General features: G+C 34.1%; 1 protein-coding gene across 1 annotated transcript in view; it reads left to right on the top strand.

Moving 5' to 3' along the window:
- LOC128874567 (dentin sialophosphoprotein) overlaps positions 1 to 27,608 on the top strand; it is a 193,013-nt gene that overhangs the window by 149,971 nt on the left and 15,434 nt on the right. The window contains exon 9 of the mRNA XM_054119408.1: positions 8,394 to 8,442. Coding sequence (XP_053975383.1) covers positions 8,394 to 8,442 — 49 coding nt within the window. The remainder of the gene's footprint in view (positions 1 to 8,393; positions 8,443 to 27,608) is intronic.

Here is a 27,608-nt window from a genome sequence, read left to right on the forward strand (position 1 = left end):
AAAAGCCAATCCAGTAACACAGTATCATATGTCATTTTAATTATCTCGTTAACACACGTCGGCCAGATAAAAACAAATGACTGTGTTTCTTTGATAATGCTTGTTATAACTGCGAAACTTAAATTAAAAAAATTCTTCTATACACATAATGCTTTTTTAAAATAGCCTGTTATTTATGCAGTCTTAGAACATGAAAAGAAAATATAGAATGCTCTTCAACAAAATCTCGGTGACTAGTTTTTATTTTATAGGATAAAGATACAGAACAAGTTTCTTTTAATTCCAATAAATATTTCACTTGATATCAGTCTGTCAGGGTGTCCTGACTAACAGGAATAAGTCAACTGTTTAGTATTAATTATATTTTACTATTAATTATATGTAACTTTTATTCAATTATCGTGTTTACTGCTCGACATACGAGATAGAACTAAAACACCTGTCTTATTCGCGGTGACCCGCCGGTACATATGTACGGGCACAATAACATACACACATTCATACAGGGCACAATAACATACACACATTCATACAGGCACAATAACATACACACATTCATACAGCGCACATACCTGGGCTTGGTATACATTGTCACACTTAACACAGTTAACATTCGTAATGATTCCGAATTTTGCTTATAAACTACTCTACGACGAATGCTTAAAAGCGGTACGAAGGTCGCGTTTGATATTTACCCTTCGATTTTTCTATTAATCTCCAACAATTTTATCGACTCGCGGCCGGTGCTCAATAGCCGTTCGTGGTTGAATGCACGCCAGAAACTAATATATTATTTTTAGAATCGACTCCGTTGGTTCTTGTTAAGCCCGAAGTCGACAAAGGTATCGTTGTAACCTGCGATCGCAAATGTTGATTCGACGATTCTGCGGAATCAGATGCCTTTGACGCGGTTCCTTGTTACCGATACAAGTGTGCCATTTCAGCTTAACTGTACGTCGAAACCAGTGTGTATTATGTATACACATTTCTTTAAAGCTTTGTGGTTAATATAGTGACTTAATAAGTTAAAATTATTAAAAATAGAAGAAATAGCTAAAAAATTATGAATTGTAATTTCAAAAAATTGTTGAGAGAAAAGTAGAATTGAAAGTTCTCCTAAAATATAAATTTATACGAAGTGCTCTAAAAAAATCTAAGATTAAAACACTCATCACCTTTGAACATTTGTAATATTTGCAAAATATCTATATAAAGAGGTAAACAGTTTTCAAGCACTGTAGGCTAATAAATTTATTATGTTCATTAATGTATCAATCTTTATCTAAAATGTCCCTGTACAATGTTCAGATGATGTATCAGACAGAAACATCCAGTAGCAAATAATCTAGACACAAAACGTTATCGGTAAATGAGACACTCGGTCGGATTATTAAATCACGACTAAACACGAAACTTTTACTTTGAATTTAAACCACTTTAACTTTTAATTTAGCGAGGCTGGATTGCCAGAATAACACACACCGCGCGACAGTAATTTAGCCACGAATCTTCTACGTTTCTAATTCAATTCTGGACTTCTGTTGGCTCGTGTCACCGAGACACTTTCGCAGCAAAGTATTCTGTCATTCGAGGAATATTTCAGTGACCGTAAATATGATTCATTGAGCGTGGAGTTGGCGCGTTGTCAAAGAATTTACGTTAGACTCGCAAAAAAAAAAAAGAAAAGAAAAGAAAAAAAAACCAAGTGAAAAATAGATATTTATTCGCAATCGCCGTTGAATTCCTGCGAATGTTTACAAATTTCTTTGGCGCGTGCAGCGATCGTAAACGATCAATTTACGAGGAACGATTTTATCAAGTTCGTTTTCAAGTACTTTTTAAATTTAAATTGAAGAAATTTTTAAAATTAACGAACATAGGAGAATGGATCTCCAATTCTAACCCTGTTATTAATATTATTAATTGTCCTGTGGTAGAATATATTTCTAATTCCAATCCTGTTGTTAATATTATCAATTATCCTACAGTCAAGTATATTTCTAATTCTAATTCTAATTCTACCGTCAGTATTATCAACTGTCTCGTCATAAAATTTGTAAAAAGGTTCGCTTCAGACTTTATGTTGGGAAAATTCGTGCACGTTTCCGCGTGGCAATTTTCGAGCGTGCTTTGGAAAATTACCGAATGGGAAAACTCGGTTGGGTGAAATATACACGTCGATGGTTGGCGCCTGCCTCGTTCGTTTATTGTGCTTGTTACGTGTGTCTTGCACGGCTATCTACGGTATTACTATTCTTGGCACGGATCGAATAAGCCAGTCGTATACAGGTTGAAAAAAGAGACAACGCCTGTAGAAAGAAAAAGTGACTACGGCGATGGGTGATTCACGGAAAGCGACAGTTTCTTGCGCATTTGTCCGTGTTTCGTGATGTCTTTGTCGCTTATCGAACTCTTGTCGAGATTCCATCCGCTCCGTCGTTTTTTACGCGCGCGTAGCTTCGAATTGGCAACGGTTCGTCGCAACGATATATTAACGAATAAGTAAAAGGGAATATTTTTAGCCAACGTTAATACGTTGCGTAGACGTTGCATTTATAGTCTGCACGTTTAAGCGCCAATGTGAGTAAAAACAAAATAGCAATAATAAAGTGACTATAGGGAGATAACAGTAGTATCTTCGTTGTTGATAATCGTGTACAATATTTAAAGCTACGTACTTTATATTTGTTAGTCGCATAATGTTACATACGTGTGTAATTTGAATTCATTCGGTAAATTTTCGAAAGGTATCCGTGAAATAGTTGCAAATGCAGGAGAATTTTCACAAAAGTGGGTTTAATATTATGATTTTTGACGCACCCTAATTTCATAAAAGTCCACGATATGTTACTCCGAGAAGTGTACGAATCCGCATGGAATCATCCTAATATTCTTTGATTTAAAATAAAACGAAATAACCCCACATGAAGCATTCTCTAACATCGTTTACAATATCTATTTACCATTTCTCGTAACCGCTATTGTGGTATTCCTATTGTTAATAGGTTTGTGGTAAGTAGTATCGAAGAACTTTTCCAAGCTTCATGTTTAAATCAGTAGGTACACGTATGGACTGCGAAAGATTGCCAACAAAGTTGCTTTTTGTCTCCGTCGGTTTCTCGAGTCACTTGCAACCACAGTTTAAACGAGAAAATTAGAAAGTCGTCGCTGGTTTTCACAAAATGTTGACAACGATAGCAAGCAAACAGTTGGCGAACTGGTCTTCGGTAAATTTCCTGCGATTTGTCACCGCGAGCGCCGTGAAAGAAGTCATTTTGTCGCGAGTAGCCTAAGTGGAAGTTTTATTTTCCTTGTGAGTTGGGTGTCAAGCAACGTGTTTGCTCACTCTGCAGTTGTACATACGTGTGAATCTCTTCAATAGCGATACACCATGCTGGTGGGAATTTGATACCAAGCAAAGTAGCACATTTTCGTTTTAGCTGCCAAACTAATAACCGTGAAAATTCCTACGAGGCTAAAATCTTGTTTTTATACAATACAATTTAAAACCAAAGGTATTTTCTAAAAGAGGATTTAGGATTTTGTTTTTTAAAATGATACAGATTGTAGGGAGTGCATTGGACTTTTTTTTATTATTTTCATGAAAGTATTTTGAGTATCCATCACGATATTATTAAAAGCAGAATTTTAAATCTTCTTTTAGAAAATCTATTCTTTTATTTCTGTAATCTCGTCAAAGTCACTAATCCTATACAGATTTATTTTATTCATCAGTCCACCTTCGCAATTAATGCTTTTAGTTCTTTAGTCATTATTGTCGATTCAATTGAGTCATGAGAATACAATTTTTGAATGAAAATTTACGCTAATCATGTACATCGGTACGCGTATTAATGAAAAATAACGCGTTAATACAGCTTCGACCCTCTACCTTCTATAATTCCATAACCAATAATTCTCCATACAATTTCATCCAATTGTAAAGAGCCTTACGCGTAGATACAACCGTAAAATAAAAGAACTTTCATTCCATTGTTCTGGAAATCCAATAATTCTTTTCTTTCAAACGCATAAGCAATTGATTGCGCAGAAGAACGAAAATAACACAGAACTTTATTATCTTTTGTTTCTGTTTATTAAATTCTCTCCTCCTGTCTTTCTTTTTGATAAAAAATTGTAATTCCTTGTCTGCCGATCGCTTATAAATGAATTTTAACGCGAGGGCAGTCTGGTGACTGCTTCGTGTAAAGCTCCCTAATCTTTTTTACGTTATGATATTGCTTAGGGAGAGTCCAACAAAGAGGCTTTTCCGTATTGATTCTTGACACTAATTCAAAGACACCCCCCCCCCCCCCCAGATCAAAAACAGCTCGATTTAATTCAGTCGTTATCACAATTTTAAATATTAAGTAAATAGGAAATATCAATACTCGATAAACCAAATATTTTTGATGGATAGATATATGGAAGTTACTTTATAGCCTTCAATTAATCAAATTAAAGGAAATTGTGTTAAGAATAAATTAACTCCGTGTGAAATTGGCTGGGCAACAGATGGAATAGATCCTCAGAAAGAGTAATTAGAATTTGACAAGTTATAAATTATTAGGTTGTCCCAAAAGTTTCTTTCGTTTTATTAATAAGTAATACATATACAATATTTTATGTCTAATGTTACATTATTGAATTGTGTACTATTCATTTTGCTCCATTACTGTTACAACATGAATATCTATGAAATTAGATAGTCTATTTATAGAAACACGACCACATAAAATAATTGAGTGCAAATTACGAAAGAAACTTTTGGGACAACCTAATATATTGAATATACATTAATATAAGATAAAGTGACAATAGACAATGAGTTTGGTGTTAGTTAATGACAGTTATTTTACTCCTGCCTTAGATACTAGATATAATATTATTATTTATAAATCTTTAATATTTTCTTTCTGAAGAGGCCTTTCATCATAGCCAAACACATTATCAACAATTGAATAAACCAAAAGGCCACTATCGTATTTTATTTTGATAATAATCATAAATTCTTAATAGCACAAAAAGAAAAAAAAAGAAAAACAAAATTAATTCGTGACTCGAACTAGACCAATCTTGTGTCTCTCTTCGTCAAAGAATTCCCATTTTGAACAATTCTGTTTTCCGAAAACCAGAATTATGAAAGTAGTGTTTTCGTGTTGCTCGCCAAGCATTTCCGTCTTCTCGCTATCGGTGCACGGTTCACGCGACAAAGGAATCATTTTCCTTAGGCCATAGCTGCGTGTTCGAAACTGATTCGTATTCAACGCCAGTGGTCATCGGCGTCCAATGCCAATGCGGCATCTGCGGTACTCGAATCAGTCGAGCATTCTTCGAAGGCACACAGCGCGTCCGAGAAGGTCGCGGTATCGAAATCGTCTCGCAATATCGGCCAGTTTTGTTGATCGTACCAACCACACGATACCTATCGAGTCTCCAACTTCAACGTGTTCTCGATGCGACTGCGTGGGTGAGTGATGGGGCGAGTGGGTGAATACTAGGTGTACTATATGTAGATGAGACATAGAGAAAAAGATAGAGGAAAGTGGCAAAGTGGTATTCACTGTTTTTTTTTTTTAAATTCAACATTTTATTTATCGACATATAAAGTTCATAAGAAAGTACACTGTATTGGATACGATATGATAGCTTGACAGATCTGGGCAAATTTTAAATAATTTATTTCAGACCGTTATTTGAAAACAAAAGTAATATCAATTTATTTGAAATAATAGCTATTTTAACTAATGAATTATTTGGTCATTTTTTTTATTTCAAATTTCACGAAAGAAAATAGTATGTGTGTAATCATATATTTCAAATAACGTTATTTCAAAAGTGATCCCAAGTATGAGAATAACTATTCCATCGACGTGTATAAAATAATAGTCTAATACAAATAAAATAAAATAATATGTTCTTTGGCATAATATTTCCATTACTAGTATAAAAGTAATAACTATTGCATCAGCCTCTCATAGTCAACATAGATGTATATTATTATATAACGTTTTATTTGAAATAATTACACATTATGCATTCATGTTACAACAGCATATGAAAAATATACGATAAACATAATCAAAAAGTATATACACCTATATATGGATAGCGTAATATCAATTAATAAAATATACCCAACACGCATATTTTCTATACGCTTGTCATATTAGTATACACAATACATAATGTAGCTTCAAAAACGCCCAAGTCTGATAGTTGCGTCATATAAAGTCGTCTCGCAATATCGGCCAGAGTTTCGTCGATCGTGGACGATAACTATCGAGTCTCGAACTTCACCGCGTTCTCGACGCAACCTGGTGTTGCGCAACGTTTTCACTCCAGCAACAGATTGCTTCTCATAGGTATTCCTGTTTGAACGTGTCCGCGCGCGTTGTTCCCACGAATAGTTTGCGGAAGAGAAGCGTACACGGCTCGCTGAATCCCGACGCTTCCTGGATAGCGGTTTTCGAGCACCTCCGCCAAGTGTTCCCGCAAATTCGTCGGAATCCGGACGAATCCGATCGAGAGACGCAAGTGCGAAAAAAGAAAAAAAAAAACGTTCCGTACGTCGAGTACTGGGGATCGTTGGTTAAAATGTGCTTCATTTGTTGCCTGTTGATCTCCATGTTCAATTACTTTCTGATCGTCTGAAGAACACTCGACGAGCAACGATCATGGTGTGACGCGGATGAGCTTCCTCTAGCAGATGGAAAATCGGCGATAGACGCCCAAAGGAAACTCTCGATCGTCGATAAGCTTCGCGAAGATTCCCGAGGACGTTCCATGGACCGTGAAAAAAGTTGAAACTCGTTAAACTTTCCACGGGGAGTCTCCTAGAGTCGAGATACGAGTACACGATACCGATACACACGCTCGAGAATTTTTCAAGAGTATCCACCGAAACGGTTTACGGTTTTCTTTTTTGCGTGTGTGAAGGGGGATATATTTTCTGCAGCAAAATGTTGTTCCGTCGGCAAACTAGCGAACCGACCGGAAGCGTCGCCAAGAGCCCTACTCCTAGCTCCATGGCTCATAGTACCAGCTCGTCTGGTATCTTGTCGAGTTGGTATACCAAAATAACGACGAACGTGAAGAAGCGACAGCCGTTCAGTCCAAAGTCTCTGTTGAAGAAGGCGTTGGTACTTATTGCTATTTTCGTTCTACGTTAATGTGTGGTCTCATTGTTTTGTTCCGTGTCGACGTGAAATTTAAAGCGACGTGGCGAGGGGGTGAAATTACTCGTTGTAGGGTGTGAGAGTAGGAAGTGGTGATTTATTGGTAGATGTTTCGGGGAATGATGAAAAACTTTGGGGACGATTATCTTAATTTTGGTGTAATTATAGGAATTTAATTATGGCACGTTAGTATCTCTATGGTTGTAGATTTATGGGAATGAGAAAATTGTATTATGGGTATGGTGTTGTTTGTGAGTCCTGAAGTTGTTACGTATTTGCGAATGAAGATTGGACTTTTGATATGGACGTACATTTATGATATACATTTCTTGAAAATAATTTCAGTTTGACGATAATGGTTGAATTGAAGTTAAACATCTGATATAGACACACATTTACAACGTAATTTCTTTAGAACAACTTTAATTTGATAATAGAAGTTGAATTAAGATTACACGTCTGATACCAACACATATTTACGACTTAGACTTCTTGAAAGTTGACCTTCTGTGACAAACACATATTTACGACTTAGACTTCTTGAAAGTTGACCTTCTGTGACAAACACATATTTACGACTTAGACTTCTTGAAAGTTGACCTTCTGTGACAAACATATATTTACAACAAACTTTTCTTGATAACAACTTCACTATAATGAAAGTGAAACGAAGGTTGGGTAAAGTTTAAACTTCTGGTATGAATCTACACTTATAAAACACTACTTGGAAACAACTTTAATACGATGAAGGTTGAATGCAGTTTAAACTTGTTTACAAGAATATTTTGTAAGTCGTTCATTCCAAAATAAAATGCACTATATGTACGGTACATGTGCAACCATAAATGTACAAGCATGCGAGATACTAGCAAACATCTACCAACAAATCTAAGTTTTCATATTGTTTTCCCACAACTTATCACTTTCCCTCGCCACGTCGGTTTAACTTTTATCTCCGTTTTACTTTGCACGAAACTGTAACACGTTTGAGAAAAAAAGGCGAAAGATTGTGAGATTTTGAGAAAAAAAGAAAATTTGTAAATGTTCTACATTTCTCTGAAAAATATTTGGGATACGTACCTTGTATCTTCATTAATCTTAGTTAACTGAATATTCGAAAGCATAATCTTTCAATTACTCTGAGCAGTATCAATAAACTACTCAAAAGAACTAATTCTTATCAAATCATACTAATTTTATGATTTTATTTTTCAGCTGCCTGTCGTAGATCCTTTCCTGGAGAAAGTATCGCTCTCTGATCTTGGTGAGTTTTATTTTTGTCAATTCTTCATTTTATATTATCTTTCTACTAATTTTCTGGAACTGCAACCTAAAATACAAACTAATATTTCATACTTTCGGTATAAATTATTTTTATATTAAATATCATTAGCGGAGAACAATTATAAATTATCTATATTCTGAAATAAATTGTATAATCCAGAACGTAATTTTGTAGTGATAAAATATTCATAAATTTTGTAAATTTTCTGCGACAATGTATTTTAAGCACTGGCAATTCCAGAAGATTTAATACAATATAAATATATAATTGATGGAAGTCCTTGGAAGCGATTTAACCTCTTCAGGAACAAATTATTTTGTTCAAAATAAGTAAAAATTCAAATGCCCATAAATTCATATTGGGTTACGTGCTTGAAAATATTAATTATGAATGAAGTGATTAGCATTAAAAATATAGTTTAACTTTATTAAACGTTATATGTCTGGACATGTGTTAAATTTACGATCTATTTTCTTTAAAATTTGTATGGTTCAATGTATGGTTCACAAATTATTACTGAAAGGAATCCACAGTAAGGATCAAGCTGTTCAACATTTAATAAAATTAAACACTGCGCAATATTGAAATCAACAAAGAAATAAATTTTACATGTACCAGTATTTCTGAAGAGGTTAAACGATTCTGAAACATTCCTCTTAAATTTTAAATAGAACGATGTCACAATGTCCCTCACAGAAGAACGATCCACATTTGTGGGTGATTAACGCGTGTCCCTAACACACTTTAACACTAAATTTACCACACTGATACCCTTTTCAAACAGATTTTAAAAGTCTGAAAGGGTGGATACTTTATCGATCCCTTAAGGTCGATTCAGACTATACGACACGTACCGGCACCGACACGACAAAACATTAAAACACACGTTTTAATGGAACTATTCACACTTAACAGACACTGACCTGAACGTTCCGTCAACGGGAATAGTGTGAATAGTTCCATTAAAACGCGTGTTTTAATGTTTTGTCGTGTCGGTGCTGATACGTGCCGTTGCCGGAACGTGACGGTCCGTGTCGTATAGTCTGAATCGACCTTTATTTCGAGCTCGAATCAAATTTCTCCGTCCATAGAGCACAGATTCGGTGACAATATCGTAACAAATGGCCCCCACCGACTTTTCGAATCTTTTTTGTTTCGAGTGCACTAGTTGCACCGTGTCGGTGTCTCGTTCCATTGCTCGCGCAATCGAGCACCTTTAGGCGGCAAAGTGCTTTCACGAGAGCTTTCCCAGAGAAAGATGGGAGCTGGTAAATCGATGGAGCGGGTAATGTATTTATAAATAAGTGGCAATGCGTAAATAAGTGGCGCAGGGCGAGGCTGGGCAAGTTACAACACCTGTAAATTGGATTGGTACTCGTTAATACGTTGTCCCACGACGTTTAATTCCGTTTAAATACGTACCATAAATTAACGGCTGTCGATATCAAATTTGTTGTACTTGGAGGATCTCTGTGCATCTTGGTCGTAATCAGAACAACTTTCTTTTTATAGGGTAGTTTTTCAATCGCGTGCTAGCTATTCATACTGTTTATTCATTACTCTCCAACAATTTGTTTTGGAGCCATTTTTAGAATTTAAAAATGTTTTAAACGAATTCAAAATATTTGGTACACTCCGTACATGTTGATAGTAATTGAAGCAACTTTCTTTTTAAAGGATAATAATCTTCCAGTCTCGTACGTGCTATTTATAGTATTTATTTACAATTTCGTAATCCTTGAAATAGAAGAATTTAGAAAAACACATTCAAAATTCAGAAAAACAAATTTTTATAACATTAACTTGAACAGCTTATAATTTTATACCGGTTCGACTTACGAGATTTTTACAAGAATCTTTTCTTGAAGAGCATTTGATTTCCTGTAGGAACATACCATTTCGTAATACTTCTGTTATTCATTCTCAATACATAAAAATCCGAATGTTAAATCTTTTCTTTATGATATATTAGGTTGTCCCAAAAGTTTCTTTCGTTTTATTAATAATTAATATATACACAATATTTTATGTTTTATGTTACATTACTAAATTGTGTACGATTCATGTCGCTTCATTACTATTACAGCATCAATGTCTAAGAAATGAGATTGTCTATTTATATAAACACTGGCACAGAAAATAATTGAATGCAACTCACGAAAGAAACTTTTGGGACAACCTAATATTTTAAATCGAAGAATTCCACTAACATAAAGAACATCTGATATCTCAAATATTTCTGTATAAAATGATCAAGTTTAATTTTCATCGTTTTTACCTGCAACAAAATTGTATACGTTCTTAAAATGTGAATAAATATGTGCGCAAAAGCTTTTATAAAGATACCTTATAGATTAAAAACAAATCCTCAAAAAAGAACTAAAAATTGACGCTGTAGATAAGAATATACCCCCTTAAAAACAATTATTTAGCAAAGCGTACGTTTACTCCACGTTTTATTAAATTCTCGTGACAAGTGTCGTTACACCTGTAGCTCTTTCAGCGGAGTATCGACTCGAGGCAGTTACGTGCTCGAAAGATGCACGAGCTGGGGCTGGGAGCTTTCACATCAAACCAGGAAACGCTTCCCACGTGCTCGACGATCCGTTTACGTAGATTCCACCTTGAAATCGCGATGTACAGGGTTACCCCGGTCCTCCAGTATCCTTCCACCTGTCTCGCGGGTGTATGGTGCCGATCGATGAATTCCCGGGAGGTCCAGCTTGCTCCCGCGCACCGGAAACAGACTGGAGGATTCACGAAGGCTGGGAATGGGAGGGAATGGGGGGAGGGCACGTTGATTCATGAATAGACGAAACACGGAGAATAGACATGCGTTCGGAGACCGAGAGACACGATTCCTGGGTGAACGGAAAAGAGCAGGAAACGAAGGAAGGAACGTGTGACAGATATGGAGAATTTATTGTGTAATAGTGACTATCGATAGTTTGTAGTCGACGGGCTTGGTACTTTATTCGATAGATTGAGTAGTATTTATTTTAGATTCTTGGCATTGAGGCTGGTTTGAGATCGATTCAACAAGCTTAACATTTTATTCGGTGAATTGAGTAGTATTTATTTTAGATTCTTAGGTTTGAGGTTGGTTTGGAGATCGATTTGTTGGTTTCGAAACTACAAATGTTCTAATTGAATTTTAATTGCAATTTCTAGGGGTGAGAATTTAATGTACACGACGATTATAAAAAGAACTTTAAGACTTGTACACCAACATTTTTCACTTATTTGCACCAAATTGATTTTACTAAACCAAATTAGAACAAATGCAACATCTTATCTAATCAAGTGGTAAGAGCAAAACGATTAATAGTTATCACAGACAATAATAGTTACACGAGACAATCATTAGAGACAAATAGTTACATAATAAATATTCACCAGGATCATTATTAAATTTAAAAAGATGATTATATCAAAGAGTATGATTTGAAAAAGATGAAATGGTTATTACACATAGTTATTTATTGCCACGTTTGTTTTATCGAACAGACAGGGCTCTATTTACTTGACGTGAAACGTAATTTCAACAACATAGTTAATTATAGCCCGAAGAAAAGCATGGTTTATTTTCACGTAGATGTATCGACCGTCAATTTACGATCTTCTTTGACATGATGCGTTGACATAATTAGATCTACAAGACAAATATCTATTTGTAAAATTATTCGATAAATTAAGAAGAATAAAAAAAAGACCAAAATCAAAATTGGAATCATCCATTCTTATATTAAACCTGTGAATATAAAAAATATAAATTTTGAAATAAATATGGATATAATATTTTGTAGATGAACGTACGTAAATTATGTGATATTATAGTTAAAAAAAATCAATAGAAAATACCATATACAATTTATATAATTAAACTAACACATACAGTTTCATTGTACAAATATCGGATCAATAGTTGTTTCCCATATTGGAAACTTTCATCTAGATAATTTCGCCCCTTTCTTGTGCAAAGAATCGATGAGCTAGGGAAGGATTAAAAAGAAGAAAACGGAACACGGTGGCGTGGAAAAACGTCGTGCCGGAGGGATGAAAGCTGAGCTTCGGGGATAAGGTTGGGTGTACTAAGGTCGACAAGATTGCATTCTACGACGCACTCTCGCGCATTTGTATTTAGGTCTAGGTCATGGGGCGGGGTGCGTTCGATAACACGGGAACTCGCTAAAGCGTAATAGAATTTTTGTTCTCCTCCATCGTTCACTGATATCGAAACATTTTTCAATACGTTCCTCCTACGCGTTACGGGCGATACACAGTGCCAATTATGGAACGGTTACTCACCATAGGAACACAAAACTATAGTGAAAAGGGAAATAACGAACCTCGGTGACGCAATAGTGCTTTCAAACATTGATTCTCCACCCAGTGTTCCGTATAAATGAATTCTGTACTACTCAAAACGATATATTCGCTTAAATTATTCGTCGGTTATAAGGATCCAAGGATAACCGTAATCGCACCTATAATTTAAACAAAGTACAAATAAAACTAGTCCTAGGAAATTTATTTGTGATATTTATTTGAGTGGGCAGTGAACACTTTTTTTCTTTGTAAACAAATGTTATACTACTTGAAACTATTCAAGTAATCGGATAGTTGCTTATAAGAGATGACTATAAGCATGCCTTGGACATTTTCTAATAAGCAACTTTCAAATTTATTCATTAAAGTATTGAAATATCTCATCTATGGGTCGTCGAAAGGAAAATATCATAAATTAAATTTAAATTAATATTTTCGATAAATTGGACTTGCATAACTCTAAAAGTACAAGTTGATGGGCAAATTGAAATAAAATTTAAAAATCCTCCAGTGCTTAGTATGAATAAGTACACTATTTGAAAAAAAAATTGACCTATATAGATAGTTCAGTAATTTATTTATGACGCTTATTTAATTTAGCAGTTAAATATTTATTCTTCCTTTTCGTGAAACATATAATTCTCTACTTCAAGTCCTGTTCTCTTGTTGAATTCTGCGTGTGACGAATAAAAAGCCATTCATCTTTTATTCGTTATTCCCTTGTGTGCGAAGGACGTCCACGAAAATGCAGGGAATTTTGAAATATTGCATTCGTGTTGAAGTATTTCATACGTGACTCAAGATCATTTATCATTGATGCCATAATACGATTTGAAGAGATGAAATCACCCTTTGGAAGTGAAGCATGTTTTCCTTTCTGCCAGAATACCCTCAGAAAAACCAGAGATATTAAAAACAAATTGAAACAGAAGTTATATATGTCTTCTTTACTTTACAAAACTAATAGTTATTAAAAATATAATAACTTGGAATACTTTAATTTTTCAATCACTATTTCTTAGCAGATGTGTAGATAAAAAAAAAGAAGAACAAAAGAGCTTTTGTTAAAATTGTTTATAAGTGTCTCTCAATGTTCTCGAAATATTCCATGACAAAGAATCTGTATTTTTTTCGAATGGGGATTTCTGTCCTCCGAACAAAAATGACAAAAAATGATTTTGTGTTGCAACTACTCTGCTTAAACGCAATTTTTCAAAATCATTTGAATTTTCATATCTTGTTGGTAATACTATACATAAATGCATAAAATCCGTAATCTATTATTGACATTTCATTTCAATCTTTCCTTACTTCTCCCTCTCTTGTTCCAATTAATTCAGATTAGTTTCTTATCGCCTACTTTTGATTTTCCATGTGCTGAGATCTATATATACATTGTTTCTAATTATCCATAAAGTTTCTCCGCTCGAAGTATGTTCGAACGCTCTTTTGAACGTGATTTTCTACAACGTGGCTCGCAAAAGGAGTGTTTATTTATAATCCATGTATATAGGTCGAGGTCTAGGTTTTAAACATTGGAAAATGGAATCGCACGTCGCTCAAAATTTGTCAGCTGATTCGATTCGCCTAGGAACACATGGATCATGTCAGGGTCGAGTATGCTCAGAGACAATTTTCGCGTGAATTATTATTTGGATGAAACTTCGTTTGCATTCGCAATATTAATTATTTGCACGGTTACTCGTGCACATTACGCATTTATTATTCAAATGTGGGGAGACTGGCACGATTATTTCCGTGTTGATCAAAATTAAAATATTCACTATAATACTAAATGAGAAAACCAGATAAAATAGAGGATATTTGAGTAAGAATATTAAAAGTATCTTTTTTTTATTCTATCTTGTTTGTTGGTCTGTTTCGGTAGAGTTTCATCGATAAACTATAAATATGTTTTGTATATGTTATATCATCGATGTTATTTTATATATATAGACATTACATATTTAGAGTTACATTTATATTTAAAGTACATCTTTCAAATGTATCCATCCTGTATTTAGAAATTTCTCGGTAGAATATTATTTATAAATTATAAATATATTTCATCACACATCATCTTCGGTAATATTTCACCTATTACACGCAAATATTTCATACGAATGAATTTTCAATAAATAATACCTACAAACAAGATCGAAGATAAAATATGTTTTAAATATATTTGCTCCCACCATTTTTGTGATCGGATTCAAATTATTCGTCGGTAAAAAAAAATGATTATTCGACGTTCCCGCTCTGTATTTATTACTGATACCAAATTTTGCTCGTTTCTGGCCCGAACGCGCAGCTGGAAAACGGCTATTGCATTTTTAATTCAGACTAAAGCGGCAAATTGATACCGCCGATACTTGAAATGTGGAGCATGAGTGACTTTAAGTGACGCCAATCATTTTGGACAAGTTAGCTTTATCGGATCTCGTGAAAAGCTTCCGCGAGTGATGGATGGAAATTTCTCCCTGAAAGTAAAAGATATTTAATGGAAAATTTTGGCGTTCCTCGTTTTTACTTTATTTCTTTTTGAAGGGAAGTCAGTATATAAAATTTTGTTAAACATTTAAGAGAAACATGCGTAACATATTATTTATTAGTACGAGGATACTTGCAGATTGCATACGATTTACGAAATAGATCATTATTTTATGTTATAGCTAAGCAAACAACTCGAGTTGCATCTTGTTATTATTTCGGTTGAAAATTACGCCCATGATGGAGGAAATGAGCGGTTTACTTTCTGAATAATTTAGTTATCAAAACATTCGAGTTAAATTCATTTTGAGATACATACAAAGTATTTCAAGGAATCTGCAATATCATTTTTGAAAATATTTAGAATTGTATTTCTTTTATGAATATAGTAAAATATTCAGAGTTTATTTACTTTATTAATCAAAGAAAATAATTGGTTGTTTATATTACTAAATAACTAACAAAAAAAACAATGTAGAAAGCAAATTATCTAATAATATTTCTAACCCCGATAAAAATTACTTTCTTGTATTTTATTTTTCATGCTCTTCGTGGTTAGATCTACATATTTTAATCCAAATTCCAAATTCTTACAAAGAATTTTCCACAAGGTGTTTTAGAATTCAATTTTTTGATTTTTCTTACCTAAATTAAATTTGCTTCTATGTATAACCAAAAGTATAAAACTAGAAAGCAAACGTTTCCATGAAATTTCTGAACAAGATGAAAGACTACTTTTTTTATATTTCAATTTATAATCTATATATTACAATTCAATTTCCATTTTGAATTAATCCCCTTTAATTTATTAACACATTCCAAGTTTGATGGACTCGTATGCCTTCGAAGGATCTTCCAGATTAAATATATTCTCCCTTCTCGATGACACAAGGGAGGTCGCAGCCGATTAGCTCGAAATTACCTGCAACGAAGGTGGTTAATACCGATCACTTGGTATCACCATGAGGAGATTGTTGCGAGCTAAGACTAGTAGAAGATAGATGGAATCAGAGTTCTATCGATCTTCCCGTTTAAACCTGGAACCATTAAACTATCCAACACCCACTCGATAAGGGTTAAGTAGATGAAAATGTGGAAGATCTTACGGTAACTGCTGAGTAGATGCAGTAGTTCCCAACTAGCACAAAAATCGTTCGAAACGATCATGAACGTTTAAATATTCATACGTTGCATCGACGATTGTCTCACGCGTTCGAACACTTTTTACATGTTTGTAGTAATGTTGCGAGCACGTTGAATATGTATTCGTAATTCTACACAATTTTCCACTGACCTAGAACACGCTATTGATTTCAAGAGAGTCTACATAAAAAAAAAAAGAATCTAGAAGATTGATGTCAAGTGACACAGATGGCCGTGTTCATTTTGATCTACCTTCATATTTTTCATCTGGTGCAAGACGTAATTTTCTGTGCTAGAGTGTTGGAAATTTAAATTAGCTACAGTGTCGAATACAAGCAATTATGATCTTCTTGGGATAAAAAAAAAAGAATAAATAAACAAATTTAACAATTACGAAAGTACAGGAATAAAGATTTATATACTGAACTTATATAAAATTGAAGGCATCAACGAGTCGACTATTTAAATTAACAATCTGTACAAATGTACAAAAGTTCTGATATTAATTTTGTTATGTTAATACACGAAGAGTTAAAATTATATCAGATGTAATAAATGAAGACCTCAAGGACTGTAGTTGTGATTGATCGCAACTACAGTACGGGTTTGGCGAACCCGAGGTACCCGAGCTTTTAGTAGACCCATTGGGCCTTAATTTTTAAGAATAATTATTGTAACAGAAAAATTAATCTGTTTAGCAAAAGTTATACTTCTTCTAATTACGAAGACATCGTTGCATTCGTAATAGGTGCAGATTTATCTCGGCAGTTTCAATGTTCAAAAGTTTAATTCTGTGTATCGCGTTACCGTTCGGATGGAATAAATTATTTGTTTTTCCGTCGTCCGAACGAAGCATTCGAGTCTGGATCGTAACGAAAATCTGGGTCTGGGTCTGGGTCGCGAACGGGCTGCGTTCGACAGCTTTATGGCCATAAAACATCCCCTTTACTGCAAACGGAGCGCTAGGCATGCGCCATAGAACGATAGAAAATAATTTATGCAAAATCAATCATCGTCTACCCCGCATCGAGACACGTGGAATCACCCGTGGCATTGACGCACTCAGCCTCCGAGAAACTTTTCCTTTGCATAATAAGATGGGAAATTATATCGATGCGAAATCATTTTTCGCACGCCGCGCAGGTAGGAAATCATAAACTGGTGCCAAGTGTGTGACGTATCTGCGTCGCCTGTTGCAACTCCTAAAAGCAAAATCATGTTTTCGTGCATTTTGAATTTCTGGACACTTGGTAATCTTAAATTAATTATTTTATTAACAAGTGAATTAATGATATATATGTATTATGTATGTATATTAGGTGCAGAAATGAAATTTTTACCTTCACAGTCAATCATTTATAACATTTCAATTTATAAGATTTAAATCATTTATATGATTGATATTTACTCGATATTTTGTTGTGTTAAATTACCGACCTTCTAAATTCTCAACCTGATGGACATACTACAATATACATATACATATATGTATATATGTATACAAAGCTCAGTAGCCACACACTTCTGCTTATTATTTTTCTTCTAACAGATTCGAGCATACTTGATAATTATCAGTCATAGAAATAAATTCTTCGCCTTCGGATTTAATTATTTATAACTCTAGTTCAAACAGAAATATTCACTTGCCATTTTATTACATTAAAGTTCCAACCTTCATAGCAATGAAACACACAGATTGTTTCAACATTTAGTTTTTCGTGGTTTTATTGAAAGATTGAAAGTTGCGTGTTTTTTTTTTCTTCATAAACAAATGGGAAGTTTACATTGGAAAAGCACGTAATTAATGTGTACATTTAATATATAGGTTAAATCGACTTTAAATTTCGAAATTGAGAGTTGTTGCAAATATGTATGTGTGCTCGTTACACATAAATTAATCACATCACATATAATTAGAAATTAAGGGTTACCTTGGTTCGACTATTAATGAAAGCATTCGGTAACTGTACTCGATGAGTAATCACCGATGGATTGCGCAATACAAATGGTTCTATCAAAATGTAGTCGAACGTTTGAATGAATGTACGCCTTGTATGGCACTGTGTAATAATAACCGCGATAGTGGTTGTTATCGATTTGCCGTCAGTGTGCTTGCAAGTTGTGTATTTGTTGCTAAGCCAAGGTGATCGATAACTTCAATGGTGGAAGGAATTACGATCGAATTTTATTTCAATGACTTGTGATTCATTATTTCTCAAATATAAAATTGTAGTTAAAAATTGTATGGCTAAGTATAATAAAAAAAAGTATCGAAGTAAAATTAGAAATAATATTAAAAGCAATAATAATCAGGATGCATGAAACTTAACGTAGCGAATAATAATGCAACTTGATATAAATATTTTCTAACTAGAAACTACAATTTTATTCTCTTTTGTCTTGATTAAATTTGATAGAAAAATTTCCAATCATATTTTATTTTGGATTATTTGTGCTTCATTATTTGTCAAACGTTTTTAATATAAAATTATTCTTCAAAATTGTATGCTCAAGACTAAGCTATTAAACGCAATTTGAAACAGTAATTAAATAACACTGATAATTATCATGAATGTATCCCACTGTAATCGATAGTAATTCCACTTAATGTAAACGTGTTTTAATTGCAAATGTTACCAATTTTGTTCAATGTTGTCCTAATTAAAACTGTATTCAGTTTACGCAGTAATGAAGAAATTAATGGACAACTGGTTCCATTCTGCCCGTCTGTTGTACGAGCAAAATAATAGACGTTGCGAATCGATATTTGCGACCTCAATTAATTCGAAAAAGCTTAATGTCATCGAGCTTTCGTGTACCTCTTCAATTTCCTTAATAACCCTTTCACTGTTGCCAGTTATGAAACTACGACGTTCAATTGCTTCGTTTCTTCGTGCGGGGCTGAGTCGTCTATTAATGGAAACCGTAGAAATATTAGCCACGTATGATTCTGAATTTCGTGTAATTTCGCTGGGGTTCCGAGGTGGGATCTCGATATGATGGTAAATTCTCTGGAAGAAAAATAGAGATTGTGAAAGCTCTGTTTTAGTATTTCCATGTCAGGAATTTAAATATAAAATTATTTTTAGTTGTAAAGGATTTTTCGAATGGAGACGTTAGGACTCAATTTTTGTTAATAGAACACGAGTAGTGTGCAATATATCCGAATTATATAACTTATATAATATATTTACATAGATTATTATTCTTATTTTTATTTTTATTTTGTTATTAGAAAATGAAATTTTAAAACTTCTTTTGGAAAAGCCTTTAAATTCAATGAAAACTGAGATCTATAAAAATGATAACTCATCAAATTGAGAGTAAAATTTAGAGTTGTTTGCTTTATTCTTATATAAATGAATATAAAAGAATAAAAACAACAATTTTCATTCAATCTTATATGCTATAATTATAATATAGTTATATTATAATTCTATACGTAACTTTAAATTTTAATCTGCTTTAGTCGACTATACTTGAACCTTCCTTTGCACAAAATACATATTTCAAAAAAGATACCAAGTACCAAGTAAATCAGGGGATGGGGTCGTTATCCATCGAAATGCATAAAAATTTAACAAGTAGTCGCGTCACTGCACTGCATTCTCAACGGAATTCTAACAAGCTGGCGAGAAAAATTTAATGATCTATAAAAGTAAACAAGAAAAATAAAGAGGGAAAGCGCCGGGCGGCGATCAACTGGTTTTACCTTGAAGATACTAGTAGTGTAACGTCGTAAAAGGAGGAATTGGCCAGGCGAGCCCCTCGCTGGTAGATCGCCAGATTCGCTCGAGCGTCTCGAGTGTTGCCATCGAGCTGGATGACGTCGATAATCGAATCCAACGAACCACCCAACGACCGATCAACCTGTGTTATTCTAACTCAGGTTACGAGTTCTCGTCAATAATTCACGCGAAATATGCAGATCGGCGATGATTCATTATTCAAACGAGTAATGCACCGTCGGGTACCATTATATTTGCTCCTCGGTCGTGTAAATAAAAAATGCATAACGCGCACGTTTTCCATGGTGTAATTGATTAGTTTCGTGTGGTTGGAACATTGGGTGTAGGTTGGATAGGAAAGTTGGAGAAACAAAAATAATATGAAATAATAATAGTTGGAATCGTAGATCCATTAATGTCGTTTTCAGTGTTCTATCTGTATTTGTTTGACCATGAACATTTCTGATCCTCCTCGGCAGTATTAATATTTGCTTTTGCAATAGACGAGGCAAGTAATATTCTGAGGGATGTTACAATGATACTTTGATCGTTTTTTTTTTTAAAATACAGAAATACTCACGAGAGATATCACACAAAATAATGTTAGAATTAATGAATGAAGAATTGATAAAAATAAGGAAATATGGAAATACTCGCAGGAGACATCGAAGGGAAGTTTCTGTGGAATGTTATGATACTTTGATGCTTTTTGAATGAAGTGCAGAGTTTAAAAATAATTAAACACAGAAACACTTATAAGAAGTGTCACACTGTATCAGTGGAAAATCTGAAGAGAATAAAATAAAAAAGCTACTCGAGTAGCTGAGGGTGGATCAATGTTCTTTCTTTAAAAAATTCCCAATCAAACCAACCCTCTTTGATTGACCAAAAGTCGCATCCTTTTAATTTCCAATGACTAATAAATTAATAACCGAGCATTGCCGCGAGGAAATGGCTACGGGGCAATTTGGGGCCGACATTTTTCTTGGCAGGAACCTCTGTTTTCGCGAGAAGTTATTCTTGGCACGATCGTCCATGACGATGACGAGCGCCGTCGACGAGGTGCGGTGGTAGGCGTAACAGAAGGAAGACACCGAAGTAGTCAGAGACGGTTATTCGGTTCGCCAGCGACAAAGCTGAGGAACCTCGCGCCGCATTTGTGTCAAAGATCGACAATTATCGGTATCGAGCCGCTCCTTTGCGGTTGCCCGTGTTGTCAGGTGAAGCGTCGTCTTCGTGAGCTCCCAGTCACCGTGATCGTACTATTAAATAAACGAAACGTAGCGGCTCTCCTTCCTGCCATTTTTCACTGATAGAGATTCAAGCGTCTACGTTTTCCATACTTTCGTCGATGTTTTCTGTTCGCCTTTCTTGCACTTCCGCGAGAAGAAATGCAGAAATGGATCGTACGATGAGAGAGAAATTTAATTTGAAAGTATGTAAACAAGATTAGTCTATGAGAATTATTTAGAGTATTGCTGTTTGCGTGTAAGTGAATTTTCACTGAAAAGGAAGCAATCTGATTTACTTACATTTATTTATTTACATTGTTTCCTTATTTGTCTGTATGAATCTTTTTCTGTGAGAAAGGATGCAAGGATAGACTTCAAGATTGCAAAAGAATAGAATTTGAAAGTATGTAAACAATGGTACGTAAAATATTGCTGTTTACGTGTAAATGAAGTTTAATTAGAAATTCGGAAGCACCGTGATGAATTGTGATTTAATTATGATAAGATCGTGAAATATTATTTACAGAGAAACAGGAGCAATAAAAATGAAGAGATAAATACGTTACACTTTATACAAAAATGAATCATTTTTTTTTTTTTAATTTTGTTTATGTATTAAAATTTTCTAAATACTTGAATGAAACACGGGGAATTAGAAAATCATATATATATACACAAATAGTGTATAATAGTGACAGTTAATATAAACAAAACTTAGTAGAATAAGTATTGATATAAGCGTGATTTAATTGGAAGATTGCAAATTTATTCTGCGTTGTCTTTAATTAATATTGGTAGACGAAATTCCAATTAGATTTTATATTGAACGATCTATGCTTGGTGGTTTTTCAAAAAGTCGATGAAAACGTGTTCAACATCCTGATATGTTGCTTAGCTGTTTGGTTATTTACGCGGAGGAATGGCGTGCATGATTGAAACACACGTGAGATTGACAGTCGTCGCCATGGGGAGTATTTCATTGGTCCACTGGTGCTGCAGCATAGTGATCAGACTAACCACCTTACCGGGCAGTGGACCAACTGTCAATTGCCCGTCACGTACTCATTGGCAGTGAAAAACATTTCTATTTATAAATCCTACGTCTACAGCGCCGCTCGAATGTTATTTATTCCCTTCTAAGATTTTCCTTCTTTTGGTCATAGGAGCAAATTCAATTCACCCTGAGTAAAATAAAAGTCGCTTTCTTATATCTAAATTTTATTAGATATATTTGTATATTTTTTTGATACAGCTCTTGTTCTTCTGAAAATATTAGGTTGTCCTAAAAGTTTCTTTCGTGAGTTGCATTCAATTATTTTCTGTGGCAGTGTTTATATAAATAGACAATCTAATTTCATAGATATACATGTTGTAACAGTAATGGAGCAAAATGAATCGTGCACAATTCATTAATGTAACATAAAACATAAAATATTGTGTATGAATTAATTATTAATAAAACGAAAGAAACTTTTGGGACAACCTAATAGATTCATACTCGAATAGTTTCCAATGGAATGCCATTCCAGTCTCCTAAATGCTTGAGAGTTAATTTCCTCAAAAATTTTCTCCCTTTTATTTGTAACAGACTCTCGAATTATCATTGTTAAAATTTTCTTTGCAGAGATCAATAATTCCATTCTGGTACACTGTTTCATCTCTTATCCTTTTTTTCTAAGCGCAGTTTTCTGTACGAATAATTCATATTTAATATAATTCATAAGTCTAAATAATTGTCTCTCAATAAAGCGATATATCATTCAAAACACAGTTTCTTTTCCAACGTTGGTAGCATTTAGTATTTATGACGTGTACAATTTCGCAGAATTTAGATACATCTGTTGTTTAATCAGGTCATTCCTCCAATTAACACAGTCGGAGCGAAGTACCACGAACAATGATGGGCAGAATTTTATTGAACTAATAGATGACGAATGGAAACTTTGTGCATATAATGATTTATCCTCAACGCTTATTCAATTAAACAACATATAGTCTGTAATATTATATAATGATATATTCTATGGTAATAATATCAATATTTCGTTTTGCATTGGTGCATATACCTGTTGGTTATGTTTAGCATATATTTGTCATATACGTTTCTATTATAAATTCATAAAATCCGCAGTTCATTTATAATGTATCCCATGAAAACAAATCATATTTAGTCATTTATTCCATGCACACAGTACGTTCTATAATTTGATTTCGATATGAAATTCATTATAATAAATTTCTATTTATCTTATACATATTTCTCTCCTAAATTGCTAGATTTAAAAAGAGTTTAATTGAAATATTGAATTTAAAAAAAAAAAATAATAACGTCTTAATACAATATAACACCCCTTTACATATCCAGTCTTGTAACTTATAATTCTAATTCAGACAGTGTTTGTGTCAAGACTGACAGGCATTCGTCCTCGTTATTTCACACTCTCAAGTCTCTATTGATATTAATTATCAATTTTTTCATTCGTTATTCAAAATTTGCTATATGGATGAGAATTTTGGCGTAGATATAGGCGTAGTTTTCCGTGAAACTAGTGATTTATTTTGACCACGCGATATCGGGTACTTGGCCGTAAATCACTTAGTGTATCGGTGGAATCCTTGAAACGTGGCAAACGGTTGTATTCTAACCGAGGAGCTGAGGATTGCTCTGGCAGAGGGTCGAGGTTCATCGGGTTGGTTTTTTTCCCGCGATTCGGCCACCATCCGCTCGAAGCTCCAAGCAAACTCTATTTTCAATCTCGGATTTAATCCTAACCGAGGGAGCTCATTCGCGTCCGCCAATCGAACACCGACGAGTTTTCTAGCCGTAGAAACGTCATCATGCATGATCAGTCTGACCAACATGGGATTCGTTTCCTTTTGGTCGCCAGCTTCCGTGTCGAAGAACAAGCTATTCACGGAATTTCCCACGAGGACACAACACGAAAAATTGACTTCCAGAATTTGATTTCGGTCTTCATACTTTATCTATTTGTAGACCTTTTAATTCCAGTGTTTCCTTAATGGAAAATATTAAACCGTGTCCTTGGTTGTGTTATAGCGAGGAAAGTTCTTTTTTTAAGATGCAGTTTTTTTCTAAATAGATTAGCAGTTAAAGGATTAATTACAGGGGCATATTGACATTTCTAGCTTTGGGATCAGTAGCAAAACAACATTAACAGTATGCAGGAGTTCGATATTTCTTTCTTTATTTATATTGTAAACACAAAAGAATTGCTTCTACCATTCTAATTTATTAGACCTACCTATTTATAATTAATTGCACGTTACGTTTGATTTGTCAGAATCTTGAAACACTCAATTTTGAGAATATAAAAATGATCAAATGATTATAGTAGGGCACAAACAAATTTTATTTGTGAATTTTTAGAATATAACCTTACTTTTCTACGTCGTCTATATATAAATACGTATCGTTCCGAGGCATTCCATTCGTGTTCATTTTAAAATTGCGTTTACACCGACACTACGTCATTTCCATACATACGCAGTCCGTTGCAACTCGGAGTGAATATCACTTGACATTTTATTTTTTGCGGTTATAAATTGAACTCTGCATTCTGCACTCTCAATGGAACACATTTTTTAGCAGCAGCTCCATTGGTACTACGCAACTGCTGTTCCCTTGTCTGCAATCGGATAACGATGGGAAAAAATCGTCGAGACCACAAATGTCATCAATTGTCTCCTTGTTTCATTTTCATATGACGTTGTCCAGTAGGAAAGGTAATGGAAAGGTTTATTTCTTGAACACTAGTTTCCATCCTTAAATCAAGTGAGACATCGACAGCTCTAATTCATCAGCTTATTCAATTCTAGAATAGCTTTCATTTTGTTTATATCATATTTCTTGTTGTTGATAATATTTCCACAAGATTTTAATCCAGACTTCAATTTAGAATAACGAAAATAAAATTATTACCTACTATAATATACAATTTTTTCATAGTCAAAATATTTGTTCTTCTCTTTTGTTGTTGATGATATTTCCACAAGATTTTAATCCAGACTTCAATTTAGAATAACGAAAATAAAATTATTACCTACTATAATATACAATTTTTTCATTGTCAAAATATTTGTTCTTCTTTCTAGCATAGTTTCTATATACATCAATTAAGTATTATCGATATTAATTTACATCTTTATTCCTTGTCATTAAAATCAAGTCCAAGAAATAATTTGTCTTCTTCCAAATTTTATATCGGCACCATAAAAGATATATGTTCCGCTTATTCGATATATTTTCAAGGTCCAACAGTAACCTTTCCAAGTCTTCTCCCAGTAATTATCGATTAGTAGCTGGATATCCATCTTTGTTCTTTTATCCTTGAGAATTTTCTACGAAGATGAAATTACATCAGATATTGAATGCATTGAACGTTATGTCAATAAGTTGGATCGCGGAGATTTGTCTATGGAAAAGTTCTCGTGGAAATGTAACGTAACGTAATCCCTTTTGTGACGAGTGATTTAAAAATTCAAGGGAAAAAGTATTAAACGTGGGACGATCAGGTTATCTCCGTGTGTCTGCAAATTGAACTTGTTAAAGCTTGAATGAGTGAATGTGTAATGGACTTCCCTGTTCAGAATTGGCTTGATAACTGAAATTCACTTTGTATCCTCTGGCGATATTCCTTTTTTGTGTACCATTACTTTCTTACACCTCCACTAGCTCAGATTACAAAGCTGATAAGTAATTCCTTGTTACGATCACTAATTCGAGTAAAATGAGACACGTCTATTAAAGATTCTGATACATTATACGAAATAAATATATTAACCTGACACCAGCCTGTTTAGTAAAATTCTACACTTTCAAAGAGCTCTTCCTGATAGGTAACATTTTATTCGGTCATGAAGCAAAGAAAAGTAATTTTCCTTGTATTATATCAGTGATCTAGCACAGTGATAAGAGCACTTCCTGATAGGTAACATTTTATTTGGTCATGAAGCAAAGAAAAGTAATTTTCCTTGTATTATATCAATGTTACGATACCATAACGAGATAATGATTTCACCTGACAACTCGGAAACCCATTGATGCTATTAGGCAGACAGAAATTAAAGGGCGTTGAATTTCTGTTTTATTTGTGCAGCGTTGTGATAAGGAATCATTGTTACTCTGAAGTGAACGTAGACTAAACAAATAGATAGAAGATTGTTAAGTTGTCTAAATGTGTCTGAAAAGTGACTTTACAGTGAGCAGTGAAAAAGTATTTTAAAGCTCCTCAAATGTGACCAATTTTTCAACTAACAATTTAATAAAATTCAAACTTAATTTATTAAATTACACAGGTTGGGTTAACTCGTAAAATAGCTGTACCCGCTGAACCTCGTCTTTTCACTGATAATTATAATTGAGAAGTTACAACAAAGAGGATATAAACATATATTTGGTATGAACAACAGTGATCTTTAATTTAGACTAATAAGTTTGATAAAATCAATAAATAACTATAGAATCAAAGCAGAAACTTTGCAAATAAATTAGTTCGTATTGGCTCGTACGTAAATCTCGACAAAATCTCCTTTTGCTAAATCAAATACTCGAAAGTCCTACTCGGTCGTAAAAATCCACACCTCTCTTTCTCAATTTCAATTAAACATCCTACACCCACCCGTAATTGTCTAAAATACACGTCCGTTTCGATAGAGGACGAAGAAAATTAGTTGAAAATATGCGCGAGAGGACAGTTAAGTGCAACGAGCCATTAAACTGTCAGCAATAAGAAGGATTCATTGGTGATTAATGTCGTGCGAAGAGCGTTGGACGATGAATGCTCGGTGTGACTGCAACGAACGTGGCTTGTGAAGCAATAATAAAACTTTCGAGGCGATGTTATCGCGGAAAAGATGGACAACGCGGCCAAAAGTCCGGCTACGAGAAATGACAGCGGAAAATAATGTTGGCCCTGCATTATTACTCGAATGCTAAGGGGGTCCGTGCCACGTTGAGGCGGGTCTCGTCCGCGTGGTGGAGCCAGGACGATGATCCTGTTTTCTCAAAGGATCTCATCAAGGAGTTCGAAGTTGAAAATCCACCCCTCGAGAACGAACTCGCATGGATTCTCAAAAAAGGTACTACTAGCTCGAGCCATTCCGAGATTTATATTTCCAATAGTAGAAGTACATTAACTTAAAGCTTTCCCGAAAGAGGGCTTTAGGATTTTGTTTTTGAATAAAACAATAATGATGTATACGA

Source organism: Hylaeus volcanicus, chromosome 1, assembly GCF_026283585.1.
Source record: "Hylaeus volcanicus isolate JK05 chromosome 1, UHH_iyHylVolc1.0_haploid, whole genome shotgun sequence".
NCBI lineage: Eukaryota > Metazoa > Arthropoda > Insecta > Hymenoptera > Colletidae > Hylaeus > Hylaeus volcanicus.